Source organism: Quercus lobata, chromosome 3, assembly GCF_001633185.2.
Source record: "Quercus lobata isolate SW786 chromosome 3, ValleyOak3.0 Primary Assembly, whole genome shotgun sequence".
NCBI lineage: Eukaryota > Viridiplantae > Streptophyta > Magnoliopsida > Fagales > Fagaceae > Quercus > Quercus lobata.
The window spans coordinates 54,206,114-54,229,155 of record NC_044906.1 but is presented as its reverse complement, the minus strand read 5'-3'; the positions used below and the strand labels follow the sequence as shown (position 1 = coordinate 54,229,155).

Sequence of the window (23,042 nt, the reverse complement as noted above, 5' to 3'; positions counted from 1 at the left end):
TAGTGAGCCTAAAGCGAATAGCATGAGATGAACTGATCACATAGATAATTTTTTACTTAATGTCATGTTGAAGGAACAAAGCAATGGAAATAGACCCAATCAAACATGGAATTCTCGTGCTTACTCTAATATGTGTAAAAAGTGTTATGCAATATTTGGTTATGCAGTTGAGAAAAGTAACATCAAGAATTGCATCAAAACTTTGAAAGTTACTTTCCATCATGTCATGACCTTTTCATGAACTTGAGTGGATTTGCATGGAATCTAATTACTAGACTTTTTGAGGCTGAAGCTAAAGTGTGAGAACTTTTAATAGAGGTTAGTTATATTTGTTTTGATATCATGAAATGATTTTTTAGAACAAGTTAGTACATTTTATTGTTACTTTGTTGTAATAATCATAATATTAATAAGTGTGTATTGTATTCCTATAGACAAATTGCTAAAAAATGGAGAGAGAGAAAAAAAAAATTCAAATTCAACATAATGAGAAGCTATTTGATTTGTTTTCCAAGGATATGGCAAATGGTGAAGGTTGTATAGGTTCAAAGGAAAAAGCTCATCGATGGGAACAGAAAAAAGAGGATAGCGTAAATTTAGAAGAAAATGTTGATGGTTTTAATGAGTTTAGCATGCCAAATGTTGGATCATATTTTCTAATGGACTCTCATTCCTACTCATGTGAGACGTCATCCAAAAAGACGAAAAAACCAGTTCAAATGGTTGAAATGTTTGAAAAACAAATGGACATTTTTCAATTTGGAATTGATAATATGACAGCAAGTATAAGGCAAAGATATAAGATTGCTAAGGAGGGACTTGCTATTATGGAGAGAGGATGCCCACATTGTTACTTTGAGGAGGAAGTATTTTTTGAATTGGTGAAGGTAGGAATAGACATGGCAATATGGGTTAGAATTTTTTGACCCAACCTGACCCGACCCAAAAAATACTTAACCCGAACTCGATTTTTTTAACCTTAAGCAAAAACGGGTTGACCTGTAACCCAACCTGATTTTTTGTAGTTCAACTCGACCTGACCTGGATAACCTATGACCCGACTCGTTAAAATTTTTTTGCTAAAAACATATTTAAATTACATCCTGATACTAGGTGCATAAAGCACAAAGTATCAAAACTAATAATCAATATATTATAAATATAAAGTTATAAACAATTAAAACTGTTGTCAAGACATGACATGAAAGAATGACTATTTGAGCTTCATCACAACCAATAAGAGTTAAGCTTTAGTGCTTGACATGAGATAAGACAACACGTTACACAAGACTGTCAAAACAACCATTAAAAAAAAAAAAAAAAATCTCATTCAATACCAGCTATAGTCCATTGTCCAAAGCCAATGGCACAATAAACAAACCAGAAAGTTGAAATGTGACAAACCAAACCACAAAGGGCCCCAAAGCTTCTTCAGTTCAGTTCCTCTACTCTTTCTCTTGTGCCTTTGGCCTCTGCCCTTCTTCACACATTCCACACTTTTTTAGTTTCACACAAAGCAGTCAAAGCTTGCGCCTCTGCTCTTCTCCATTGCTCTGCTTTCTCACTTCTCTCAGTTCTCTCGCCACCCACAGGCCACATAGCCTAGATCTCGCCACCTGTTAACACATTTAAGAGGAGCACAACCACAAATCATCAACTATGGTGAAGGTTAGTTAAATAATTTTCATCACTCTCTTAAATCCCTAAATGTTTTTAGTTTTTGGATTGATTTTTTAATATTATGAATTTATGATTTAGTAATAATAATATAGTATACTGCTCTATCTCTGCTAACATTATATTTAATTGTTTGTGTGTTTGATTGTTGAAAAAATTGAAAATGTCATTAACTCATTGTCATTTGGATGAATGTCTTATGTTCACAGTTTCTTTAGATGTTTTAAATAGACTAGAATTTTAATTTTAATTATATATTTTTCTTTGATAATTAGAGTATAGCAGCTTCTCTAGCTGTAAATTTGGAAAGTGATGATGATGCTGTAATTATGGATACTTCTACTAATCCTTCACCATCTTTAAGAGTTAATTCAAAATCAAAGTTTAAGAAACAAAAAAGAGTTTAAGGGGAAAAAAAAGGAAAAACAACACACTTCTACAGTTTGGACTGAATTTATGACATTGCCTATTGATGAAGAATGGAAAGGCTACTTGTCAATGGTGTGGGAAAATGTTTTTGGCGGATAGTCATCATGGAACATCAAACTTGCATTGCCATCTTCTCAAATGCTTAAAACGAAATGAAGTAAAACAAGATGGTGAAGAAAAGGGTAGGGTGTTACAAAACAAGATAATTTAAGAAGAGTTTCGTGAGATATTAGCAGAGACTATTATTAAACATAATTTACCATTTAGCTTTGTTGAGTATGAGGGCATTAGAAAAGTTTTCAGCTATCTAAATTCAGATGTCAAACATATTTCTAGGAATACTTCAAAAGTTGATGTTCTAAAACTTTACAAGAAAGAGAAGGATGATGTTAAAAATAAGTTGAAATAAATTTCTGGTAGAATGTGTTTGACTTCGGATTTATGGACCTCTGTTACAAGTGAGGGATATATTTGTCTTAAGACACATTATGTGGATGAGAATTGGGAATTGAAAAACATCATCTTGAATTTTTGTCATATGCCACCTCCACATATGGGAACTCTTTTATCAGAGAAAATTTTAAGTTTATTAGAAGAATGGGGCATTGAGAAGAAAATATTTTCCGTTACTTTAGATAATGCATCTAATAATGATAATTGCCAAGATTTCATAAAGAAAAAGCTTAATGAGGGGGGTTTATTGTTATATGGGTGCCATTTGGATTGCGCTGAAAGTTGCGTCTGCGTCTGTCTGCGTCTGTGTTCCTTTTTTTTTTCATTTCACGCGTTTTGCTGAAAGGCAGGGGACAATTATCACTGTAGCAGTACTGTTCATACACTGTAGCAGTACTGTTCATGGGACCCATAACCACTTTATTCAGGAAAAAAAATATTAAAAATGGGTCCTACAACACTATTCACACATTTAAAAATTATTTTGTTACAGTGTTTTAAGTTTTCAGTTTTCAGTTTCAGCAACAATAAGTTCAATCCAAACGGACCCATAATGGTATATTTTTCCATGTGTATTGTGGTGCTCATATATTGAATCTTATTGTTTATGCAGGATTGAAAGTAACAGATGACTCAGTGATTAAAATCTGAGAAACTATGAAATATTTTAAAGGATCAGAGAATAGAATGTGTAAATTTGATGAATGTGCCAAGATAGTTGGTATGAAGAGAACAAAGGGTTTACGTGGAATGCAACATATAACATGGTTGACAATGCTATGAGATATCATTCTGTGTTGAACCGTTTAGCGGAGGAAGATGCTAATTTCAAGCATTGTCCATCAACGGATGAATGGAATAGAGTTGAAAGGATAACTCGGTTTTTGAAACCTTTCAATAACATTACAACTCTATTTTCTAGAACTGATTACCCTACAACAAATCTATATTTTGAAGGAGTGTCTCAAATGGAATTTCTCTTACTTGAAGAAATGGAGAGCCAAGATTCATTCATCAGTTATAGGGGAGAACAGATGAAAGGTAAATTTGACAAATATTGGGATTGTTATAGTGTAGTGCTAGCTTGTGCCATTGTTTTTGATTTAAGGTATAAGTTGGATTATGTGGACTTTATTTTCAAGAAAATAGAGCCAATTGAGCACATTGTTGAAATGAAGGTGGGGAGTATTGAGACTACATTGTATAAAGTGTTTTTTTTTTTTTTTTTTTTTTTCCAGAATATGAATGCCCCAAGCCTATGGCCACTACAAATGTTTCATCTTGTGTTAGGAGTTCTAGTCATACTAGTGGTGCTGTGGATGATCCTGATGATGATGAAGATAAAGAAGATGATGTAAGTGAATTGCATTTTGTGTGGTATATGTTGTGTTATGTTTTTTTAATAATAAAGATTGTAATGTTGTGTGGTATTATTTTTCATTGCAATTTTTTTTAATGATTAGGAATTTGATCATTATGAAAGGTCGTGGTGCCAAAACAAAAAAAATCTCAGTTGGACTTGTATTTAGAAGAGCCTAGACTTAACAAAAAGCAAAATTCAAAGTTGAAAGTTCTCTCTTGGTGGAAAGAGCATTACAATCGGTTTCCAGAGCTCTCTTTAATGGCACGAGATCTCATGAGCATTCCGATAACCACTGTTACCTCTTAATCAAGTTTTAGCACTGGGAAAAAAATTCTTACTTCGTATCAATCACGTTTTTTACCTGAGAATGTGGAAACTATGTTATGTACTAAAAGTTGGCTATATGAATTTGAAGGTAATTTAATTTTTTTATAGTCATAATTATACAATTTTAACTCTTTATTGATTTGCTTTCATGGTACATTAAGTTATATTAAAATATTATATTGTAGATGAAGATGCTGATGAAATTGGCCAACTTGAGCTAATTTGCAAGTATGAACATTTGCAGTGCTGAATTTGCTACCAACGTTGAGTAGATTGAGATTGAGATTGAGGTGTAATTCTTATAAAATATTTACTTATTCTTCTTTACTTAATATGTTATGTTTATTTTTAAATCTTTTTTTGTTTAGTTTATCTTTCTAAGTAATCTAACTTTACTATTATTTTAAATGCAACAGGAACATGTGCACTTAAGAAGACCGATAACTCGCTACTTTGTTGGCTTACTTGTTTTGTTTGTTTTAGGATCTCTCTCTTTTTGAAGATGTAAACTTGTAATTATATGCATTTTGACACTGAACTATTAACATTGAAGACTTTTTCCATCATGAATTTATGACTATAAATAATTTTTGTCATGCTTAAAACTATTAGAATTGGAAGGATATTAACAAGTGGTATTAAGTGCAATTCATTTGCTTAATTGATTTTATTCATTCTTTCTAAACAGGTTGTCATTGATTTGTTTTGTAATTGAAAAAAAAAAAAAACTTTTTTGAAAAATACGGATCAACCCGACCCTACCTGCAACCCGATTGACTTGTTTAAAAATGACCTGTTTTGACCTGCGACCAGTTTGACCCGCAAACCCGACCCGATCCGACAGTTTTGCCACGTCTAGGTAGGAATACCGTTGGACATGCAACTTGATGCTATGCTATTCCTAATTAAAGATTCATCCAAAATGAGAGTATTTTTTGGTATGCCAACTAGTGAGTTATGCCGACAAATATTATTAAAGGTGATATATGCTATGGAACCTTACAAGATGGATAATTGTCAATTGACTTTGGGTATAGGGCTAATAGATGAAGTGGTGTGTAAAGTGACATGTGGTAGTAGTTAAAGTTGCATAATACTAAACAAATGCAACTTAACATTTTGTTGACTTTTGATGGACTAAATGTAGCATATTATGAAATTAGCAATATTTGATGAAATTGTATTTTGGTTAAGATAGTAGAAGATAATGTAATATTTTGACTTGCACTATGCTATGGATAAATATAATTAATATCATTTGATGTTCAACTAGACTGCTTTGGCTACCTAGTGGAAGAATGTATACATTTAGTTTGTTGAGAAATATATTTTGAAACAGGTGAAGATTGTATAAATATTTGTTGAATAATGTGTTTTGTTGCCCAGATGAAGAAAATCTAAATATTTGTTAAACAATGTGTTTTGGTACCCAGGTGAAGAATGTATTAAAACCTAGTTGAATAATGTTTTGTTGCTCAAGTAAAGAATTATTAAAATCTAGTTGAATAGAATTTCATTGCTCAAGTAAAGAATGTATTCAAATCTAGTTGAATAATGTTTTTTTGCCCACATTTTTAAAATATAGTATATGTTCCTAAAAAGAAAAATATTATAATATAGTATATATATATTAGATTATATTATATATAATAATAAAGAAAAATAATATAAATTTATATTAATGATGTGTTATTTTTTTTTTATATTATTTAATGCATACAAATAAATTATTTCTTACATATTATGTAATATGGGCATAAGAGTCAATTTATATACTGCATTTTCTATTTTCTTACTTTTCTCTTCAACTAAATAGAAGAGTTTTTAGTTTCTCAAAAAAAAAAAAAAAAAAAAAAATAGAAGAGTTTTCCACCCAGTGACTTTTCTACCCCTCAAACCAAAACACACACGAGGGAAAATTAAATATTTTATGTCCTCTCACTTTTCCATCGTCCTACTAATTTTATATCCTCCTACCTTTTCACTCCTCTAACTAAACGAACCCTAACAATGAGAGAAACAACAAGAGTTGAAGATTTTTCCCAATGGTGACTATTGTCTATAGTGTATACTAAAAGGAAAAATCAAAATGAAAAAAAATAGAATGCCGTCGACAGCAGGGTTCGAACCTGCGCGGGCGAAGCCCAACAGATTTCAAGTCTGTCTCCTTAACCACTCGGACATATCGACCCTTGTTGATATCCAAAAAGTAAAAACATTTAATAACTATTTCAAATTTAGTTTAACAAAAAAAAAAAAAAGAGTATTTCAAAGATCGGGGCAAGCGGACTATACCCGAATTCGTGTCGAATCGCTCTGATTCACAGATGATATCGCAGTCACTCCGCCGCCAACAAGTGTCCTCCTAGGTCGGTCGGGTGCCATTTCTAAAACACCAACTCCTCTTCTTTCTCTTCAACTCTTTTAAAAGAAAAAAAAAAGAAAAAAAGAAAAAAAAACCATTCGAACTGAAGGACCTCGATCTCACCAAGCCTAAGAAACTTTTACAGGTACGCCAAACCGCTCTCCCTGTAATTTCGATACCTATAAAATTTCATTTTCCGATTCAAATTATCAGAAGCTAGTAAGTTGTTTGTGAAATTATTGATCATAGTCTGAATTTGAAGTATATACCATTTGGTGAATTTTGTCGATAATTTTTCTTTACTCTCTCGGTGTTTGATTTCATGTTTTGCAATATATGCAGGTGGAAACTTGTTTGTTTGGTGTTTGATAGTTAGAATTTTTAGCTGATTAACAATGGAGGTTAGTATTAGATTCACCAAATTTATAGCTTTATAGTCTGTAGTTAGTTTCCATTTAGGGTTGAGCGTTGTGTTTTAATCTGTTGGTGTTGTTGTTTGTTGCGATTAGAAACGCGGAGATGATGTTGAATTTATAGATGTGAACAAGACAATGGATACATTGGAGCCTGAGAAGGCGAGCTTCGGAGGATTGATTGTTCCTGGGAAGGATAGACTGGTGTATAGAGCTCCGGAGAGGAAATCAATTTTAGGTGAGCTTAATTTCTAACTGTGCTATAATAATGTTCTATGCAATGGCAGTTCTTATTTATGAGTATGTGAATAATTTAAATTTATGACCTGACAGGCCTAGATGTCCTTGCGATTGCAAAACGAGCTGAGTCTAAGGTTGAAGGTGGATTCAAGGCCCCAAGAGAAAAAGTTACTTCTGTTATTTCGTCTATAGAGGAGGAAGAGAATTCTGAATCCTCTGGATTAGATGAAGTAGGAAGTAATGCAAATAGTGTTACACGCAATCATACTAGTAGGCGTTATCGTGAAACAACAGGTAACTTTTTATTTTATTTTTTGGTATTGTTTCAAATAGCTAATTGCATTCAAGGATTCCAATATGTTCACCATTTTGCTAAAGAAAAGCCATTTCCTAGTTTGTCTCTTACTCATTTATTTAAAGGCATTGCCTTTTATAGGTTGGGCAAATTCTTTAATGACATGCGGTACCTTTCCATAGAAACTTTATTGTCATTTTTTTTCCAATCACACCCCACTGGTCCCAGAACTCCATCCATTGTATACCCAACACCAAATCTGATCCCTTGAGTGGTAAGGAATGCAGAGTAGAGGAAAATGTAAATCCTTGGATTGTAATGGAAACTTGCTCATACATCTCATGATAGACTAGGCTTTCTCCGTTCACTACCCCTACCCTGAACTCAGTAATAGGTGTGGCAGCCAAGTGAAGTGATCAGGCAAGTTTCCAGTGCACAAAATTGTGAGTTGAACCACTGTCAAGGAGAACCACCTGCTCTCTTCTCCTAATCTTAGCCTTGACCCACATGGTTTGGGGTCCTGAGCAGCCTGCAATTGCATGAAGAGATATTAGCAGAGCTTCATCCTTGTGGTTGTCGTATACCTCTGAAACTTCTATCTTTTGGTTATAGCCACCGTCTTCTAAGAATTCTTAGTGGACAAGCTTTAATGAGAAAGGCTTGTGAAGTTGCGAGCGATGTCCCGGTGTGAACTTCTCATTGCAACTGATGCATAGGCCCATCTCCCTCTGCCTTTGCATTTCCCCCCAAGGAATTTTTTTGGTACTTCTAGTTCTAGTTGTTTGACTTGTTGGTCCAGTTGTGTTGGTTGGATTGGCACTTTGTACTGACAAGGCTGCTGCGCTTATTTGTGGCTTGTCTGCCTTGTTTTGTTGTCGTTGTCTATCCACACTCTCGTGCTTGATTCTAGCGAACTCAATAGCCTCTGTGAGTGTCTTGGGTTAGAACATCCGAATTTCTGAAGCAATGTCTTTCTTCAGTCCACCCATGAATGCTCCCACCAATGCCTTTTGAGGCCATCAACCCGATTAGCAAGTCTCTCAAACTCCTACTGGTCCCTAAGTGTCCCACTTTGACATGTTTGAGATAAAGCCTCGTCAAAATCCTCCACCTTAGTTGGCCCAAATTGGACCAGCAGCTCCCTTTTAAATTTTGCTCAGGTGACTTTGATCTTCTCCTCGCAATACACATTCTTTATCCATTGCCACCATTGGTTTGTTTCCCCTTCCAAATGAAAAGTAGCCAAAATGACTTTACGATCTTCTAGCGTTCCTTGGTAGTCAAAATATTGCATTGCATGATCAAGCCATATTGTTGGATCATCGCCTTAGTATCAAGGAAAATCTAGCTTAGTTGGATGAGGATGATCTTGTCTCGCAACTTCGGATCTGGCCAATGGAGAGTGTATCTCCCCACTCTGCGATGAAGACCCATGCTCCTTTGGTTTCTGGGGTGAATGAGAGGCTGATTTGTCCTAAGATTGATAAAATAGTTCCTTAATTTCACACATGGATGAGCCAAGAGGTTGAGACTCAATTGTCATCTTCTGCACACTTTCTTTCAGCTCTTGCATTTCTGCCTCTAATTTTTCAATACGATCCTTGTTGGTGGCCATGCACTAATACCAAGTTGATAGGAACATAGATGGAATTTGATAAAAAACTTCCTTTGGGTGGAATACTAACTTTTTTTTTTCATAGGTAATCAGAAACTATTATTAATGATTAAATAATGAAAAGTACAAGATGTTCATGATGATGAACAACAAGAAATAAAAGAACAAACAGCACAACAAAAAGAGGATAGTCAGGAAACTAAGCTAAGGGAAGACATAAACTCAGAGAGAGAAGAACAATCAGTAAAACCCAACAACGAGACCACTCCAAAAGACTACGTTGGCATAAAACCTTTAACTCATCCAACGTTTTCTCATTATCCTCAAAAGATCGACGATTTCGTTCCAACCACACAATTCACATTAAGCACCCTGGAATCAAATTCCAAATGTCCGAATTATGCTTCCTAAGCCACTGATGCCAACAAGATAACAAACCCGTCACTGATCCTGGCATAACCCAATGAATACCAAAAGCCTGAAGCATAAAAGTCCATAGGGAATGAGTAACAGGACAATGAAGAAGAAGGTGGTCTACCGACTCCCCATCACAACAACACATACAACACCAATTAGCCAAAGGGCGACCCTTAAGCATTAGATTATCCAAGGTGAGGATCCGACCATGTGCAGCAGTCTACAAAAAGAATGCTATGCGCTTAGGAATCTTTGGTTTCCAAACAACCTTCCAAGGAAACAAAGAATTCGAAGCACCCCGAATCGCATGGTAGTAAGACTGGGTGTCAAACTTACCATCACCTTTTAGCCGCTAGCAAAGAGTATCTCTACTATCACCCCGAGGAATACGAGTTTGGATAAGCTGAAGTTGAGGATAAGATGCAGCCAACTCCCAATCTTCAAAAGCTCTATAAAACCTTAAATTCCACACTCTAACAGTACCCCCTTCTGGAATCCACAAAACCTCAGAGATACAAGCATCCTTGACTGCTGAACACACGTAGAGCTCAGGATAGAGATCTTTTAGAGTATTATCACCAATCCACCTATCATGCCAAAAGCGAATACGAGTGCCTTCACCCACTACAAAAGATAGGTGCTTAGAAAATCTCTCCCACCCTTCATTAATGCTTCTCCATAGGCCACACCCATGAGTCCTCTGCAGACTTTAATACTCCACCCCCCTTGACCCTCACCATATTTTGTGGAGATAACTCTCCGCCAGAGATGGGTAACTTCATGATCATATCTCCACAGCCATTTCCCTAATAAAGCTTGATTAAATGACACCACACTTCTTATCCCCAAACCACCCATCTCAATGGGTAAACACACCTTTTCCCAAGCCACCAAAGGATATTCCTTAAAAGACCCCCACAGAAAATTCCTCTGAATACTTTCCAATCTAGCAGCCACAACTTTCGGAATAGTAAAAAGAGATAAAAAGTATGTTGGGAGACTCGAGAGAGTACTCTTAAGTAACATGAGCCTACCACCCTTAGATAAATAGAGACGCTTCCACCTAGATAGTTTCTTCTCCATTTTCTCCAAAATAGAATTCCAAATCGAAGTTGTCTTAAATGAAGTTCCCAACGGCATCACCAACTATTTCATAGGCAAACTACCCACTCTACATTGAAGAATATTAGCCAGTGCATCTAGATTACTCACCTCCCCAACAGGGACAATCTCACTTTTCCCAACATTGACCTTCAATTCCGTAAAAGCCTGAAAACAAGACAACACCAACCTTATGGACAGCAACTGTTCCCTAGAGACATCACAAAATAAGATAGTGTCATCAGCAAATAGCAGATGAGAAATACACACACCAACAGAGTTCACAGCTTCCACATGAAAACCCCAAATAAGATTACACTCCTTTGTCTTCTTCAAGAGTCTACTTAAAACCTCCATTATCAAGAGAAACAAAAGCGGGGATAGTGGATCCCCTTGTCTCAACCCACGAGAGTTTCCAAAAAAACCTTCAGGGGATCCATTTACCAAGACTGAAAAACGGATAGACGTAACACAAGCCTTAATCCACCCACTCCATTTCAACCCAAAACCCATCCGGCCTAACAAGTAAAACAAAGCCTCCCAGTTCACATGGTCATAAGCTTTTTCAATATCAAGCTTGCAAACCACACCCGGTATTCTGCTCTTCAACTTGCTAGCCAGGCATTCATTTGCAATAAGCACTGAGTCCAGAATTTGCCTTCTACCAACAAATGAATTTTGAGTCTCAGAGATGAGATTATCCAAAACCATCCTCAACTTATTAGCCAATACCTTGGATAGCAGCTTGTACACACTACCCACCAAACTGATGGGGCAAAAGTCCTTAATGTTAACGGCATTACACTTCTTAGGAATTAAAGTGAGAAACGAAACATTCATAGACTGTTCAAACACAGAGTGCCGATGAAAGTAAACAAAAAAATCCATGACATCCTTTTCCACAACACTCCAACATTTATGAAAAAAAGCCATGGTGAAACCATTAGGACCAGGGGTTTTATCACCCTCCATCTCCCTTAATACCTGGATGACTTCCTCCTTCGTGAACTCCTTCTCTAAAGATAACCGCTCATCCTCTTCAATACAAGCAAAAGCTAACCCATCCATAGTAGGAAGCCCCACCTCAGTTTCCTTATACAACCCTTGATAAAAGAGAACTAACTGAGAGCGTACATCAGACTCATCCTCATAAAGAACACCATCCACCTCAGTGCAATAGTAAATTCATCAATATCTGGCCTAATGCCATCAACATTTACTTACCACAATCTCCTAGTTGGAGATTTATTCAGCAACTATTCAAACATTCAAATAGAGATAAGATAACTAGATAAATAAGACTACTCAAATAAAGATAAGATATGTGGTAGAAATGATAAGAAGAAACAACAAGGACTCCTAAAGGTTGGGCAGTAGTTTATGTCCAACAGGATTCTCTTGAGGTATTCTAGATCTCCTATGTGGCACCCCATTAGTATGTGCTTGGGTATTTTCAAATTTATGATGAAGTTCATTTCAAAAGAGAATCATATGATTGGTTTACATTTGATAGTTTTCTTTGGAAAGTAATATCAAGGTTTTGTATCAAATCCTTCCTTAATCTTTGTAGGCACATACACCTTTCTGGTCCTATTTTCAATTTGTTCATCAAGTGTTCACAACTTTCATTTTGGTCATTATAGTTTTAAACTTCTTGTTGTTTTGGTCCCTGTCGCCATATCACTTACAGAAAATGCCTAATATTATAAACTTAACTATTGTTTGCCCCATAGGTGTTTTCCATTCGTGAAATGATAGTAGGGACCAAAGTGATAGCAAGTTAAAAAATATAAGGACTAAATGAAAGTTGTGAAACTTGATGACCAAATTGAAAATCGGACCAAAATATTGGGATCAAAAAAGTTTTTTTGCCATCTTTGTATTGCCTTTGGAGTTTTGAATATGAATGTTGATTTCTTCTTTGCCCTCCCCAAAAATGATAGTGACTGATGTCAAGGTTTCTAGCATCATGATAAGTATGAAGATTGCATCTTTCTTTTAAACGTGTTTGATGTGCTTTTGATTTATCCTCACTGATGCATACATATTTCACTCGTTCATTTTCTATAGTGTGTATACTCTTCTTTTTAGTTTTCATTTTCTATGTTTAGTAAGCCAAAAATTCTGCAATCCTTGTATTGTAGGAAGTATTGTGACTCAAGAAGAACAAGTCAATGATACATCTCGTACTCGTCACTCTAGTGAACATCCAGATGTAAGTCAATCTTATCTCTTTGTTATTCTTTTTGCTGCTCTATTGCTACTATTGTTTTTACTGTTGTTATTATTAATGGACAACATCTGGATGTGGGACATGACCCTTGAATACTTGGTTTTCCTAGCATTCTAATGACTGATTTTGGGAAAACATGGATATCATTTTGATTGCACTAGTTAAAAAAGAAAAAAAAGAAGAAGAATGATTGGCCTGTCTAAAAGTTGGAAAGGAGTGATAGCAAAGCAACTTAGGCAAGCTCAAGAAACCTTTTAAAACATATTGTGAAATATGGAAGTATTTGTCTCAAATTCTATTCTTAGAATCATTGGAACTTCTTAGCATCACAGCAAAATTGATACACCTCTTACATGATTCAAATTAACATCATCTTTGCCTCTTGATCCTGCAAGCCTTTGTGTATTTGTTTTTTGTCCTTTTGGAAGTCTTTGCAATTCTATGTAGTCAATTATGTACATTGGTTTCAAACTTTGGAATATGGAGCGTTCACTATTTGGGGTTCATTGGGTCATGCCGCGTAGTGTCGTGGAACTTTTGGCATGTTGGTCAAACAAATTCAACAGACTCAGATCTAAGGTGCTTTGGAGAATGATCCCTCATTGTCTTATGTGGGTCATTTGGAGGGAAAGTAATACACGTACCTTTGACAAGAATGAAAGATCGATTCATGACTTGCAGCTTCTCTTTTTTCAACTTTGTTTGATTGGGCAAATGCTACAGGTGTTTTTACTTTTATTTCTTGATTTGATATGCTCGATTTTTGTTCTTTCATAGTTAGTTTTTTTCCCCTGTTGCTTCTAGCACATGGCCTGTGTGATTTTTTCCTCTGTATTTTTTCTTCTTTCAATGAAGTTATTAATATAAAATAATTTAAAAAAAAAAAAAAATCATGTACATTGGTTTCAACAGCATTGTTTACTTGAATAGCTGGGGGTTTTGATGGTTCTTAACCTGGTGTAAGAGTAATATGGCTATTTCGAGTGTTTCTTTGTAAGGGTCTTTAAAAAATGAACTGCTGTTATCAATGTACTTGTTTTAGTGGCTCACTTGGTTTATCTAATAAGATAATAGATGTAGTTATTGATATTCAAGTGGAAACTGGATATGCTTGTACTTTGGTTAATCTGATTACATCTTGATGCTATAACCATCGAACAGGTTCACCTAGTTGTTCACTTTGGTTATATTATTTGTGCTCCTAGTACATTTGATGATGTGAAATATTACTGATATTCTGCTGACTTGTCCAATTCAAGGTTCCAGATACACCCTCAAGAAGTTACCATAGCGTTCGGTCTAGGAGTCCTAGGTATGATAGGGATGACCGAAGTAGTGAAAGAAGAGATGTGAAGGATGACACTAGAAGTGAAAGCAGAAGGGTGAAACATAGACACAGTGATGATAGTAAAGACAATTATTATAGAAGAGAAGCACGTGGTCGATATGATCAAGACTATGATGGGGAATATGGAAGAAAGCGAAGTAGATATGAAGGTTCAAGGAGGACACCTGGTATGTAATACTTCTGTCTAAATTTGTTTCTTAAAGTTTACATTCTTCCAAGTATAGAAAACTGGAAGAGGGATGTGGTGCAGTTTGGTGTATTGTTTTTTGGAGGAATGTAAACTGATTTTTTATGGGCGAAGTTTGGCTATAACTCCACCCAATATTGGATGTAAATTTTGACAAATTCACTATTAGATTACATTTTCTTCTTATATCCTCAATGCTTGCAAAATTTGTAGAAGATCAAAAATTAATAGCTATGTGACCTATGTCATCAATCAAATGTTTAAATTTCAAGTTTTTGTAGTCTAAAATTATGTATAAAAAATGAGTTTATGGATCGAATAATAAATGAAATCCAATTAGCTTGAAATTTGATGTGTGTTAAAAACATGCAATCCAACAGTTAGATTTTCAAAATATGCAGCTGTGTTAATTTTTTTTAATGGGAGTTGTAGCCATTGGCTACTAACTAGCTTGTATCAGAACTTTGTCCCTTTTATTTTATTTTTGTCTTTGAATTTTAAATCTTAGGTGTTTTTTTTTTTTTTTTTTTTTTTTTTTTTTAAATTTTAAATTTGGGACTAAGGATTTGTTCTTGTTCTTGTTCTTGTTTTTTAAATTTCATTTTGTGCACCTTTTATCTACCCCTGTACTAGGGCTTAGTCATTATCCAAAGATCCAAAATTGAGAGAAATTTAATGACTAATGCTTCCTAGCAATAGTACTATGTAGGAGGAGGAGAGGTCCCAGAAATTCCAGAAACTAACGACTAATCCTGAGTATCTCCATTGCTGACCCCCAAAAATTTGGGACTAAGGCTTTTTTGTTGTTGACCTAAAAAGTTCTGGATATACACATTTGCAGATAAAAAGAAAAATTAAATAAAGAATGTTGTTAGTTGTTAGTGTTAGTTCATTGATGAAATTCTGCTGTATATCTTTAAAAAGTAAGAATATTGCTCATATGACTTCTAAACTGTGCAAATCTTGCAGGCAGATCCGACTGGGATGATGGGAGATGGGAATGGGAAGATACACCACGCCGGGATAGTCACTCTCATACCAGTAGGCGTCATCAACCTTCACCATCCCCAATGTTTATGGGGACTTCACCTGATGCACGACTAGTTTCACCATGGTTGGGTGGCCATACGCCTTCTTCTACTGGTATTTTTGTTAGATGTGGAATCTTCCCTTTGGAAGTCAAATTTTATTTTATTTTATTTCCAATGGAACTGGCTATCTGTTGCTGTTTATGTTGATTTGGGTGCATAACAATGACTCAAAATTTGTAATAAATACAGCTTCTGCTGCTTCTCCCTGGGACCATGTCTCTCCCTCTCCAGTTCCAATTCGTGCTTCTGGATCCTCCAATAGATCTTCAAACTCTAGACATGGTGGGAAGTCCCATCAACTTTCTTTTTCTAGGGAAAATTCAGAAGCATTTGAGGTATTATACTTGTGGTTAAGAATCTTTTTCCCCTTCTCTTTTTATTTTGAGGAAAGGGGGTCCTACATTTTAAACCTTGTTTCTAGAAAATAGGTTTCATCTTTTTCACATTGAATAATGGTGATGATTGTGGATCCTTTCTTGGTTAATTCACATGCTATTTAGTTGATCTAATAGATTTTTCATTAATTACATCATGTGTGCAGGGCGGAGACTCAGATAAAACTGATTTGTCTGAAGAACACAAGTATGAGATTACTGAAAGTATGCGCCTAGAGATGGAATACAATTCTGACCGTGCATGGTAATTCAACTAATGGGCTAGTTATTCTTCTTTGATAAGATTTGACTTCAATGTATTTTCTGCACGAGGATTACCACATGAAGTTGTTAATCCCCGTAAAAGAATATTAGCTAAACAACATGAATCTGTGAACATCATTTGGCTGACTTTTTTTTCTAAATTTGCACTTCATCTATTCAATTTCTGGAATCTTCAACCAAGCAGTAATAGATGGTAGAATTTAATTTGGTTTGTTCAAACTGGTTCTAACTCTTCTAATTTGATGATTTTGATCCTAAATTCACAATCCTTTAAAATGGCTCCTCTTATGATTTGTCATAGCAAAAAAAGAAAGCTCCATTAGAAATCAGACTATAGTTCTTATCCCAAAAAAAGAAGGAATTAGACTTTAGTTGTGGAAGACTTCCTCTTGGATTTCTTTTTATAAATTTTACTAGTGCCACTTAGTTGTCAATTTATTTTGACTAATACAAATTTTATTTTATAGGTATGACAGAGAAGAAGGTAATACAATGTTTGATGCAGACAGCTCGTCATTTTATTTTGGAGATGATTCTTCTTTCCAGAAGAAAGAAGCAGAATTGGCCAAAAGACTGGTATGTTAAACTGTCAAATGACTTTTTGGAAATATGTTTGAAACATTTCTCATTGGCGCATAAGTATTATACACCATTATTACATTAATAGGTGCATGCATTTGTCTCTTTTATAGTTTTATCTTTCTGAAATATGCATGTCTTGTTGAGTACCTTAAAAATTTTGTGAGCTGTTTTAAGATGGTAGTGCAGACTGATTAGTTAGTTAGATTATGCTGGCAATCCACATTCCTGTCACTCCTTTTAAGAATTGGAATCTCCAATTCAGGTGCGAAGAGATGGAACAAAGATGACACTTGCTCAGACCAAAAAGTTGTCTCAGCGCACTGCTGATAATGCTCAGTGGGAAGACCGCCAACTATTGAGATCTGGAGCTGTTAGAGGGACTGAGGTGCAGACCGAGTTTGATGATGAGGAAGAACGCAGAGTTATTCTTCTTGTACATGGTAATGAAACTTTATAATCTCAACTAATTGTGATGGGTTACATGTCACTTGCTGTGCATGCACATATGATGTCTGCCTCCTTCAGCTTATATTTCTCTATTTTTTCTTATTACAGATACAAAACCTCCTTTCCTAGATGGGAGAGTTGTTTTTACTAAACAAGCAGAGCCAATAATGCCAATAAAAGACCCAACATCAGATATGGCTATAATTTCACGCAAAGGATCTGCTCTGGTTAGAGAAATCCACGAGAAACAAAGTATGAATAAGTCACGCCAACGTTTTTGGGAGCTTGCAGGCTCAAAACTTGGTGATATTCTTGGTGTTGAAAAAACAGCAGAACAGGTATTGTACTTGCAAATGAAGATATGACTTTTACCATTTGTGTGTTTTAAACTCTCCCTTCCTTTCTGTCTTTTTTTAGGTGTGTTGGCTAAGCAGTAAGCACAGGTGAAACTTATGTATTTATCTTAATGCTAGGTTGATGCTGATACTGCTGATGTGGGTGAAGATGGTGAAGTTGATTTTAAGGAAGATGCAAAGTTTGCACAGCATTTGAAGAAGGGGGAAGCAGTAAGTGATTTTGCAAAGTCAAAAACCTTAGCACAGCAGCGACAGTATCTGCCAATATATTCAGTGCGAGATGATTTATTGCAGGTTTGCTGTTAGTCCTTTGATACGTGTTTGTTTACTTTTAATGACCGATATCTGCTTGCTTTCTCATAATTGAAGTTAGATAGCAACATCTGTTTTTGAAATTGGAGAATGAGCTTCTTTTTTTTTAAAATCTAGGATTTGGTGCCAAGAGCCTTGTAGCTCATTTGACACCTTTCGATGTTTTCAATGAGATGTCCAGGGTTCAAATCCCCTCTCCTCCATTGTAACTACTAAATGATAATAAAATAAAATAAAAACTAGGATTTGGTGATTGCAAAATGATTGGTATATAATCTTATTCCCTAAGGCTTAAATGGTCAATTAGCACAAATTGGGAGGTGAAATATATGACATAAAGGAATTTCAGATTGACATGCTTGATGTCAAGTCATATGTCTGTAGTGCTGGTCTGATGCCGATGCTGCAGTCTGCACGTCTTATTACACCTCCTCCTCCCACAGGAATGGGTGGATGATGAGGTTCTATATTCAAAACCCACTGGGTTTGTATAAACCAACAATCAGAAAAGAAAAAGAAAAATATGCTTCTTTCTTAATTAATTTTGTGCCATCCTTTGCTCAAAATTCAATTTATGAAGAGCATTTCAGTCTTTGAATTTTCTTTGGTTTACATTTGGCTATGCCCTTGAAAAATATATTAAACCTTGTCATGTGTCCTAATTCTGTTTGAATGTTTATTGGATAGGTAATACGTGAAAATCAGGTGGTGATTGTCGTTGGAGAGACTGGTTCGGGAAAGACGACTCAACTGACACAGGTTAGCTTTATAAGATTTATACACACACACACAAACACACACACCTTGTCAACCGGAATCTGATGTGGATTTTGTTGATAGTATCTGCATGAAGATGGCTACACCACAAATGGTATAGTGGGATGCACCCAACCAAGGCGTGTTGCAGCTATGAGTGTCGCAAAAAGAGTTAGCGAAGAGATGGAGACTGAACTTGGTGACAAAATTGGTTATGCCATTCGTTTTGAGGATGTGACTGGGCCAAACACCATAATTAAGGTGAGATCCTTTGTTTTCTCCGAGAGGGAACTTGTTGAATTTCCTTATACACTTCTCATTTGGGCCGTTTATTGTTGATGACCTTTTTAAAATAAGTAACCTCTTATTATTCCTGATGGTTGTTGAAACTTGAAATAACTCTTCTGCTTCTACTTCTACTTCTTATTCTTATTCTTCTTTTCTTTTTTTCATTTAATATTTTTTAAAAGGGCATAAGTTTTATGTGAATAGAGATAAATGTGTTATTCCAATTTTACAGTACATGACGGATGGAGTACTCTTGCGTGAAACACTCAAAGATTCTGATCTTGAAAAATATCGGTATGGGAAGTTGTATTTTACTATTTTTTATTGTTCATCTTTACATGTATCTGTTCATTTACAATCATAACATAATTATCTAATGTCAAGGTTATAACTGTTGCAGTGTCATTGTGATGGATGAAGCCCATGAGAGGTCACTAAACACAGATGTGCTGTTTGGGATATTGAAAAAAGTGGTTGCTCAACGTCGTGATTTTAAGCTTATAGTGACATCTGCAACTTTGAATGCACAAAAATTTTCAAATTTCTTTGGAAGGTAACCTTGTCAATAACATGAAAACTCATCTATGTCATTGTATTCTCTGTCTACTTGTTCAACATTACTAATTTCTATATTTGTTGCAGTGTACCAATTTTCCACATCCCTGGTAGGACATTTCCTGTTAATACCCTGTACAGTAAAACTCCATGCGAAGATTATGTTGAAGGTGCAGTGAAGCAGGCCATGACCATCCACATCACAAGCCCTCCAGGTGACATTCTCATTTTCATGACTGGCCAAGATGAGATTGAGGCAGCCTGTCATGCCCTTGCAGAGCGTGTGGAACAGCTCATGTCCTCTGCAAAGAAAGCGGTTCCTAAACTCATGATACTCCCCATATATTCACAGCTGCCTGCTGACTTGCAAGCAAAGATATTCCAGAAAGCTGAAGAAGGGGCCCGGAAATGCATTGTGGCAACTAACATTGCTGAGACATCTTTAACCGTAGATGGAATTTTTTATGTCATTGACACAGGCTATAGTAAGATGAAAGTGTACAACCCTAGGATGGGTATGGACGCTCTCCAAGTATTCCCTGTCAGCCGTGCTGCTGCTGACCAACGTGCTGGACGTGCTGGTAGAACTGGGCCTGGGACATGTTATCGGCTATATACAGAGAGTGCATACCTAAATGAAATGTTGCCTAGTCCTGTGCCTGAGATCCAAAGGACCAACCTTGGCAATGTGGTTTTGTTGCTCAAATCTCTTAAAGTTGAGAACTTGCTGGATTTTGATTTCATGGACCCACCTCCACAGGATAATATTCTTAATTCTATGTACCAGTTGTGGGTCTTAGGTGCTCTTAACAATGTTGGGAGCTTAACTGGTCTTGGCTGGAAAATGGTGGAGTTTCCATTGGACCCCCCACTTGCCAAGATGCTGTTGATGGGTGAACAGCTAGGATGCTTGGATGAGGTATTGACAATTGTTTCAATGCTTTCGGTACCATCAGTATTCTTCCGGCCTAAAGATAGGGCAGAGGAGAGTGATGCTGCACGTGAAAGATTCTTTGTGCCGGAATCTGACCACTTAACGCTTTATAATGTTTACAATCAATGGAAACAACACCAGTATCGTGGAGACTGGTGTAACGACAACTTTTTGCATGTTAAAGGGTTACGGAAGGCTAGAGAAGTGAGGTCCCAGTTGTTGGATATTCTCAAGACACTAAAAATCCCTTTGACATCTTGTTGGCCTGATTCAGACATCGTGAGGAAAGCCATCTGTTCTGCATATTTCCATAACGCAGCAAGATTAAAGGGTGTGGGGGAGTATGTCAATTGCAGGAATGGGATGCCTTGCCATTTACATCCGAGCAGTGCTCTCTATGGTATGGGTTGCACTCCAGAGTATGTGGTCTACCATGAGTTGATTTTGACAACCAAGGAGTATATGCAATGTGCTACAGCAGTTGAACCCCAGTGGCTGGCTGAGCTGGGACCGATGTTCTTTTCGGTCAAGGAGTCAGATACATCGATGTTAGAGCATAAAAAGAGGCAGAAGGAAGAAAAAACAGCCATGGAGGAGGAAATGGAGAATTTGAGGAAGGTGCAAGCAGAAGCTGAGAGAGATAGCAAGGAGAAGGAGCGGGAAAAGAGGCAAAAGGAGCAGCAACAAGTCTCGATGCCAGGTCTGCGGCAGGGCTCTTCTACCTATTTGAGGCCAAAGAAGTTTGGGTTGTAAGTGTAAATTATACTGTACGAAATAGTCACATGTTTCATGCGGTAGAATAGTGTTATTCTTGACATAAGAAAGAAATTGTTGTTCCCAATTGCAATGAAAATTAGTAAAAAAAAAAAAAAAAAGGAAAAAAAAAAGAATGTTGATATTTTACCAATGCAAGTGTTCCAGTGAAAAATAAAGATACTGGCTTATTTAAAGTAGCATAATTATGTCGCCAGTAATGTTTCTTAAGATGGTGAATCAGTTTTGGGATGTAAAACTGCTAAGAAGACATGGGTTCTTAGAATTTCTTAACATCCTAACCTGCCATATAGGAATACTTGCTTACAGGATTAGTTCTCGTGTTCTGGTTAATAGGGGCCAAAGTGGCCTAAAAGAACAAGTTGTTCGATTGAAAAGGCAAAAAAGCTGGAAATAGAAAGTTTGCACTCCTTCAGCATGGAAATGATAGAATTTAGTCTTTTTCCCGTAGTTATATTGTTAAGCGTAATTTCTGTCAACTTATATAAAGTATAAACCAGGACCAAATGATTTACCCACACGTGGTTTGATCGAAATTTAAGTTGCTTACCTGTGGTTTGAAATTTAATACTTTACTCATTTGGGGTTAGCTCAGTTAGATTTCTATAACCCACATTTGTTAAAAATAAAGTTAAATATGTAATTTTGCTCCACGATATTTTTTTTGTCCATTCTAAACTATTAAATTCTATTAAACAAAGTATAACGGAAAATTACAATTTACCCACATGTGGTTTGACCGAAATTTAAGTTGCTTATCTGTAGTTTGAAATTTGACACTTTACTCACTTAAGGTTAGCTCAATTAGATTTCTATAACCCACATTTGTTAAAAATAAAGCTAAATATGTAATTTTGCTTCATTTTTATGTCTCCCAAAAATACAAAAAACATAAAAATACAAGATCAAATAAGATAAAAAACTATCCATCGGAACACTTGCATCATGAAATTTCAAGCCATAGGTAGACAACTTAAATTTTGGTCAAATCTCAGGTGGGTTAAGTGTCTAATTTTAAATTACAGTTAGACAACTTAAATTTCAGTCAAATTATGTGGGGAAGTTGTAATTTGCCCAATTATAAACCATAAAATATTATTAATCAATCACTTACCTCTTTCTCAAAAAAAAAAAAAAAAAAAAAATTATTAATCAACAATATACAATGTTTAGCCTACTCTTCAAATTAATATCTAAACTGATATACTAGATGGTAGCTTAATCTCAAATAAAAGCCTCGATTATAGAATTTTTTGTAATACTGATATACTATACTAGTACTCCAATGGTGTATATTGGATATATATATATATATATATATATATATATATTATATAATGGCTTAATCTCAAATAAAAGCCTCGATTATAGAATTTTTGTAATACTGATATACTATACTGGTACTCCAATGGTTTATATTGGATAGTGGCCTACTAATCTAATAATTTGGTCATTGATTTGGATGGTGGATGAATATTGCAAATTCATCGTAAATTAGGTTATAAATTGCAGAAATTTATAGTTTAGAGCACAGATACATAGTTTAAAATTAGGATGATGAATAAATTATGTACCAATTTAAGGTTTTGTCTTTTTTTATTGAATATAGTTTCCCTTCGGCATAAAAGAGATGCCTTGCTTCTTACGGCCATTTTACTTTAGAGCCACTGCCGTTCCCATGGTATGCCCGTACGGATTTCACACAAACAAATACAAAACGTTAAACAGTAGGTCCCCGATTAGATTATGAGAAAGTTTAGGGACATAATTTTGTGTCATAATTTATTCGATAACTATGCTGTGTCTTTTAAGAATATAACCATGC

The 23,042-nt window shown here is 35.6% G+C and overlaps 1 protein-coding gene and 1 non-coding gene across 2 annotated transcripts; one reads left to right on the top strand and one right to left on the bottom strand.

Moving 5' to 3' along the window:
• Positions 1-6,357: 6,357 nt before the first annotated feature.
• TRNAS-UGA lies at positions 6,358-6,439 on the bottom strand. The gene has a single exon. It is a non-coding gene; the product is annotated as a tRNA-Ser (tRNA).
• An 83-nt stretch (positions 6,440-6,522) lies between these two features.
• LOC115982254 (pre-mRNA-splicing factor ATP-dependent RNA helicase DEAH7) lies at positions 6,523-21,523 on the top strand. The gene is made up of 18 exons (XM_031104801.1): positions 6,523-6,759; positions 6,957-7,015; positions 7,124-7,265; positions 7,361-7,561; positions 12,840-12,910; positions 14,188-14,443; positions 15,433-15,606; positions 15,744-15,889; positions 16,096-16,193; positions 16,681-16,789; positions 17,058-17,235; positions 17,351-17,580; positions 17,716-17,892; positions 18,598-18,669; positions 18,751-18,927; positions 19,187-19,248; positions 19,355-19,507; positions 19,597-21,523. Exons 2-18 carry the CDS (start codon positions 7,010-7,012, stop codon positions 21,194-21,196), a joined length of 3,852 nt encoding a protein of 1,283 aa, XP_030960661.1. The 5' UTR covers positions 6,523-6,759; positions 6,957-7,009; the 3' UTR covers positions 21,197-21,523.
• Positions 21,524-23,042: the final 1,519 nt, after the last annotated feature.

Bases quoted from the DNA above. Each gene is read 5' to 3' on its own strand.
- LOC115982254 (XM_031104801.1), top strand. The intron at 7,562-12,839 runs GTAACTTTTTAT...CTTGTATTGTAG, and splicing joins GCGTTATCGTGAAACAACAG to GAAGTATTGTGACTCAAGAA. The intron at 18,670-18,750 runs GTTAGCTTTATA...TTTTGTTGATAG, and splicing joins AGACGACTCAACTGACACAG to TATCTGCATGAAGATGGCTA.